The following is a 7,633-nucleotide window of genomic DNA, read 5'->3' on the forward strand; positions in this document are numbered from 1 at the left end:
TTCTTTGCGACTAGCGCCATGGCTGCGTGTGCCACCAAACGGCTTCCCAGTACAGGCAGCTTCAGACACAGGTGAAGCAGTCGCGCAAGTAGGAACAGACGCAGCTAAGTCTACACTCCACCCTTTTCAGAAAAAATATGCTAAGATCAACATCTTGATTATTCTGTTCTTATGTGTGATCTCCTCACACATATGCATGTATTCTATGTTGAAAACGATCAATTTAGGGCCTTGAATTGTAAGAAAAATTGAAATCAATTGTAAAGGAACCATCCCATGAGTTGAGATGTACAGTATCAGAAACAAGAAACAGGACAAGAGGAGATGAGTGAAGGCCAACTACCTTCTCCTTGATCATCCAGCCTGAGAATGATGAAACCAAATTTGATATGGGAGATAAGGGTGAAGGTCCAAAAGACAATGTTGAAGATGGAGTAATAGTCCTCCTAGATAGGCGTGTGTAATGTGAAGGCTGAAAACACATAAAGTGGACATGTACCAATGCCCGCATACACCACACCCATTGTCCGATACGCCAACAACATCATCTGCCAATGCTTGCCACTAAACCATCCTCTGAAATTAGACAGCCACAAGAAACCCAACAATTTTGACATTAGAGTGGTGAAAGCCTTGTGCTCAAAGGTGTTGAAAAGCTTAAATGCAAGCTAGTAACCAAGTTTTAGTTGTTCACTTTCTAATGCATATAATACAACACTCTAGTCTGAAGTCCAATGCAACACAAGAAGATTAATTCACATTAATCAATTACCTTTGAGGCAAGGAGAATCTTTTCTCCTTGCAGTCCTGAAGTTGGCAGTCATAGTTATTCTCAAGATCCTCGAGGATGCCATCACTCTGCAGGCGCAACAACTCGAGGGAGTAGCTACTCTCCTCGCGATAGATATTGCGCCTATCGCTGCCTCTGTTGTCGACATCTACTACTGTTGAATTTTCTTCATGATCTGCCTTGTGCGTATGTTTTGATTGGCCTGATGCGTTCTCCAATTCATAAGGATGTTGCTTGTCTTGATCCGCACTAGCATCGTCCATATTGCAAGATGCAGAGGGAAGCTCTTGTCTTTTGCTCATCTGCTTTGGCAGCAGCATGAGACAAATTAATACTCTCACTGTACACAAAGCTCAAGGGCTAATTACTACACATATCTCTTCAATTGACAAGCGTTTTGATAGATTACCACCAGCTATATTTGTTGCCTACACGCCTACTGCAGCTGGTCGATCATTCATGTGCTGGTTAAGCCCTGCATAATAATAGCGAGTCACGAGCAAAGTAGTGCAGGGAAGCTCAGAAAGAAGGCCACACACTCATAGCCCTTGGGGTCAAGGAGTAAGCTCAGAAAGAAGGACACCCTTTCACCTCCTCCCTTCTAGAATGACAACCTACAGAGGAGGACATTCCCGAAGCTCTGTAGAGATTGCTGCGTTACTTTCTTAGATGCCGCCCAATGCAGCACATACACGGGCATTGACGAAGCTCTTCCGTGACTGCTGCAATACTCTTTGGGACGATGCTCACTACAGTGCATCCTCGCATATCCACAATGATGATGGGGATCAAGTCTGATGTTTTTTGAACTTTAGCTTTAATGTTTTTACAATTTAGTCTTTTTTAATTATTTAAGTACCCAAACATTGGATTAGATTCACCCTGATTGTAACATTTTTGGACTCTAAATGTCATTTTGTCCTTCGAAGGCGTTTAATGTAACATTTTATTTCATTTCATTTCGCGCTTTTCTGCTGCATCTGACACCTCTACAACAGTGCCCCACACCCTTAATTACACTGCCAATACACCCCATCAACAACTACAATCTGGCTAGATGATAATATATCCACAAATATAACTAAAGCATAGTGAGGAACATTAATGAATGATACAAATTTGCGGTGGGTAACAACACAAATTTACGCAGCCAGTGTTTCGAACACAATGGATTACATCACGCTATTTGCGGAGACTTTATGGTATTCTGTCGGTACGTAGCACAATATTTTAAACACCTTTGCGATTCCTAGCAATGTTATTAGCATTTTATATTTAGCTGGTTAATGCTAGCACACGTTAGTACAAAATGTTCTATGCTCATACTCCTACTGTCAGCTTGCTCGATAACCACTTTTTGCAACTTCATCTAATTACGACCCGGCTCTATTGCATGCTCTTTCTCAGATACCTTGTATCGATCAACATTGTCAAATATCCTGCATTCTTAATAAGGGACTTAAAATTAGTTAGACTTCTCAAACTGTGAACATTTTTTGGGTTTTCTCCTTTCGAATAGCTCATTGTTACATTTTACTAGTTGTTGTACATTAGCGCTGCTTCGCACCATTATGTTTAGTTCGTTTACCACAATTTTAAGGAAATAAACGTATCGTTTTTGCTTGACCGTAATCAAATGATTTTTATCATGATCTTCACTTCTCTAACTCATTTAAGGATTCACAAAAACCTATGCAGGCCATAATGTGAGGACGTCGGATAAGTAATCTCTTTACTTTATTTTGCAAACTCATTTTGTAATGGAATTTGCCTTAATATGTGAGAGTAGCGGAATTTAATGAGAGTACTTTCAAGAAATGATTTTGTGAGCATAGCGGGTTGACATAATTGAAGATAGCAACATAATCATAGCAACTAGTTAACTTGGCATAGACAATACTTTTGCAAGAGAGAGAGTTTAGAGAACATGACAACAGTTGAGGACCTGATTTATGTGGAGCCGGTCCCCCCTCCAATAGGCATTTGTATTATGATTTCTCCCATTAAGAGAGACTTGTTACAATACATTCTTTGTGTTCCTTGTGACCTAGGTGATGCCATGAAGATGGAAGGCTTCATGCATCACAAACATAACATAAACTTGAAGAAAGCTTTAACTATCCCAAGCCTCAGTCCCAAGACCTCAAACACCTTCGAAGGTGGAGAGAGCTAGCAGGGAATGAGGGTAGGGAAGAGGAAGAAGAAACATTTCGTAGGAGAAAGAATTAGTTCCTCACTTATCATACTCTTGTTGCTAGCATACATAATAGCATAGTAATGAAGAAGAAGGAGATGGCAAGCTTAAGCATTGAAGCATGGCTCTTGGTTGGATTTGCACTCCATAGCCAAGAGTGTTGGTGTAGGCTCTCAACCTCTACTTGCTTGGAGAAGGAGAGGGAGCTCTTGCACTTTGCATAGTACACAATGAGAGTGCTTGTGAGTGTGTGTGGGTGAGTATACCCCTCAAGCAAGCCCCTAGCTAGCTTGGGTCGACCCCCCCTTGTAGCTCATGCTTGAAGCTCATTGGACCCCTCCAGGCCTAGCCAATCACAAGCAACATGGGTAGCCTTGGGACAAGTGTCCCCCTTTCCCCTTTGAGAGAGAGGACTTGATAAATGCAAAATCAATTAGATAATTCAAGTAATTTATCATTGGACCCCTTTGAAGCCTAGCCAATAGGCTTCAAGCAACACATGAAGGTAACATGGGTAGGGACCTGACATGTGTCCTTGCTGCCTCTTCAAGTTGGGGCTTCCCTTGTGTGTGTGAGTGGGTGTTCTCTCTCTAGCCCCTAGGAAAAGGGCTCGCCCCCCCTCTTGTAGGAATGCTTTTGACTTTAGGTGATCAAGCACCTTACTCACCAAGCATGACAAAGCACTTGAACTAGGGGGTGTTCCCACAAGCATCTCAGGCAAGCTTCTCAAGGCACCTCAAGTACCTTAATCATGCAGCAAGTCAAGCACCTCAAGCATGGAGCCAGTCAAGCACCTCAAGCATGACAAACACCTCAAGCACGACAAGCACCTCGAGCAGGACAAGCACCTCAAGCATGACAAGCACCTCAAGCAGGACAAGCACCTCGAGCTTGGGCCAGGTTCCCACCTCAAGCTCAGCCCTAGCTTACCTAAGGTCAAAGGACTTTTACACACATTTATTGGAGGTCTTCAATGAAGCTAACCCTAAGGTCTTATGCTCCATTGGTTAGCCTTGCTCTTTGATAGACCATCTCCCTTTTGGGCCCCTTTACCATTGGCCCCATGTTGAGATAGATCTATAAGCACATATCTATATCTTAACACTTGTTCCCGTTTATTCTCCCACATTAAGTGATCAATTTAATATGAGAAAATCATTTGGGTTGGTTAGATATTAGATTTTATGACACTCTCTCTACTCTATAATCTCGTGTATGTAAATCTGTCTCTCTGCATTAAGTAATCTACTCAATTATCTATTTAGCTACATCTTATTTCCTAACAATACATACTGGTATACTATTAAAATATTCATAATTAATGTTTATGTCTATTTGCATCCTTTCAAATGTAGCCTCCTAACTTTTAGTCACGCAAACCATTTCTGTGTTATAGTTTTAATGCCAATTGTAAGTAGGTATCCCACACATTCATGCCGATTTCTAACCGCTAACATCGTATGTACAACATATATCTGCTAGGTGTTTGTTTGTTCACAATGACTTCACATTCTCTCAAGAATTGTGAGCTTTAAATTCTAAAGACACAAGATATTCATACTTCTGGCACTTTATGGATTTTAATGAAGCACATGTTGGGCAACAATTTGCTAAGGGTACTCATCTCTACACCAAAATGTGATACCAACTGCTAAAAACGGGAGCGTGGCTGCCTTGCAAAATACTCAAAATAACACGCTGCAATCCATGAAAAAGCACAAATCGACATACCTGACACAACCCATAGCACGTATGCAATGCCGTACTCAAACAGAGAGGGTCAGAGAGAGAGAGAGAGAGAGAGAGAGAGAGAGAGAGAGAGAGAGAGAGAGAGAGAGAGAGAGAGAGAGAGAGAGAGAGAGCAATAGGGCTCGTGCAGATGCACCTCCTAGAGCGGAGTGCTACGCCGGCATGGCGAGAGAGAAGAGGGGAGAGGAGAGAAGAAGTACACAGACACTGGGTGCAATCTCCCCCTGTGCAAGAGTGAGTATTTCCCTCTTGCACATATTTAATTTATAGATTTCTTGAATGCTCAAAGTGAGTACAAAATGGCCGACCGGACATAATTGGCCAAAGCTCATAAAGAGCACTTGAATAACCAAATATACATAAAATGTAACATCCTTCTGCATAATCCATTATCTGCTGATGCTTTTGCCACCTGTCAGCTGCAATAGATAATAAAATATCAATTCTATAACATACCTCTCCGTTGGAAAGCAACTGTCCTTAGTTGCGAAGATAGAAATCTGCAAATAATACTTGTAAAAAACAATGATTAGAAATCTGTATCAAATAGTAAAAAAATTTATAAAATTAGACAATATTTGCTTATGCCTGCCGTCATCCACATACTAGCTATTCTAGTGTCCCATACCACTAGAATAAGCAGCATATGTCATACCCTGATGAATCAGGATATCATTGGTCACACTCATCATCAATCTCATAATGTGAAGTCTCATCACATACACACTGTTGTGATAAAATAATCATCGAATACCAAATCCCAATCCAATATCAATTCCACAATATAAGTCCAAATCCAAATCACTTTCATTATGTACCCGGGTAACAAAATCATACCGGTTGTAGTGGTGTCCAGCCATTGTAGCATGATTTTGTGATTGGTGTTGCCTAGATCGGCGAATCTACACCAATAAGACGTGCTGCCTAAACTGGCAAATCTGCATTAATGCTGCCTAAATCGAGGAATTTGCATTGGATATTGTTTTAAAAGCGTGAATCTGTAGTTTGTTGTTGTGCTGCCTAAATCGACGAATCTGCACTAGATGAGCATTGACACACTGCCTAAATCGGCGAATCTGTGTGCATGTGACCAATGGACTAGACAAGACATAAATGAGAAAAAGTATATTTACTACGTTGTTGACATCACAATGTAGTATATCAAATCACTTACAAATTGTTGTTCACTATCCCAGAGCACAGTAGCTCGCCTGAGTAGCTGCATAGCTTACTGACAAATCATCCCAACAAAAATTTCTTTCAATACAATTAGAGGGCATGACCTTAGCAATGCAAGAGGGTATCATAAAATCGGATAAAATATGGTTAGGATATTAGTATAAAAGCTGTAAAAATGTGTCATAAAATCTAATATCTAACCAACCCAAATGATTTTCTCATATTAAATTGATCACTTAATGTGGGAGAATAAACGGGAACAAGTGTTAAGATATAGATATGTTCTTATAGATCTATCTCAACACGGGGCCAATGGTAAAGGGGCCCAAAAGGGAGATGGTCTATCAAAGAGCAAGGCTAACCAATGGAGCATAAGACCTTAGGGTTAGCTTCATTGAAGACCTCCAATAAATGTGTGTAAAAGTCCTTTGACCTTAGATAAGCTAGGGCTAAGCTAGGGCTGAGCTTGAGGTGGGAACCCGGCCCAAGCTCGAGGTGCTTGTCCTGCTTGAGGTGCTTGTCGTTCTTGAGGTGTTTGTCATGCTTGAGGTGCTTGATTAAGATGCTTGAGGTGCTTGACTGGCTCCATGCTTGAGGTGCTTGACTTGCTGCATGATTAAGGTACTTGAGGTGCCTTGAGAAGCTTGCCTGAGATGCTTGTGGGAACACCCCCTAGTTCAAGTGCTTTGTCATGCTTGGTGAGTAAGGTGCTTGATCACCTAAAGTCAAAAGCATTCCTACAAGAGGGGGGGCGAGCCCTTTTCCTAGGGGCTAGAGAGAGAACACCCACTCACACACACAAGGGAAGCCCCAACTTGAAGAGGCAGCGAGGACACATGTCAGGTCCCTACCCATGTTACCTTCATGTGTTGCTTAAAGCCTATTGGCTAGGCTTCAAAGGGGTCCAATGATAAATTACTTGAATTATCTAATTGATTTTGCATTTATCAAGTCCTCTCTCTCAAAGGGGAAAGGGGGACACTTGTCCCAAGGCTACCCATGTTGCTTGTGATTGGCTAGGCCTGGAGGGGTCCAATGAGCTTCAAGCATGAGCTACAAGGGGGGGTCGACCCAAGCTAGCTAGGGGCTTGCTTGAGAGGTATACTCACCCACACACACTCACAAGCACTCTCATTGTGTACTATGCAAAGTGCAAGAGCTCCCTCTCCTTCTCCAAGCAAGTAGAGGTTGAGAGCCTACACCAACACTCTTGGCTATGGAGTGCAAATCCAACCAAGAGCCATGCCTCAATTGTTAAGCTTGCCATCTCCTTCTTCTTCATTACTATGCTATTATGTATGCTAGCAACAAGAGTATGATAAGTGAGGAACTAATTCTTTCTCCTACGAAATGTTTCTTCTTCCTCTTCCCTACCCTCATTCCCTGCTAGCTCTCTCCACCTTCGAAGGTGTTTGAGGTCTTGGGACTGAGGCTTGGGATAGTTAAAGCTTTCTTCAAGTTTATGTTATGTTTGTGATGCATGAAGCCTTCCATCTTCATGGCATCACCTAGGTCACAAGGAACACAAAGAATGTATTGTAACAAGTCTCTCTTAATGGGAGAAATCATAATACAAATTCCTATTGGAGGGGGGACCGGCTCCACATAAATCCGGTCCTCAACTGTTGTCATGTTCTCTAAACTCTCTCTCTTGCAAAAGTATTGTCTATGCCAAGTTAACTAGTTGCTATGATTATGTTGCTATCTTCAATTATGTCAAC

At 41.8% G+C, this 7,633-nt stretch overlaps 1 protein-coding gene across 1 annotated transcript; it reads right to left on the reverse strand.

The window, feature by feature from the left end:
* Nucleotides 1–768: 768 nt before the first annotated feature.
* LOC147451459 (uncharacterized) lies at nucleotides 769–1,092 on the reverse strand. The gene has a single exon (XM_086520932.1). It carries the CDS (start codon nucleotides 1,090–1,092, stop codon nucleotides 769–771), a length of 324 nt encoding a protein of 107 aa, XP_086377058.1.
* Between the last annotated feature and the right edge of the window lie 6,541 nt (nucleotides 1,093–7,633).

This window comes from Adiantum capillus-veneris, chromosome 9 (genome assembly GCF_014529385.1).
Source record: "Adiantum capillus-veneris isolate H3 chromosome 9, ASM1452938v2, whole genome shotgun sequence".
Lineage (NCBI taxonomy): Eukaryota > Viridiplantae > Streptophyta > Polypodiopsida > Polypodiales > Pteridaceae > Adiantum > Adiantum capillus-veneris.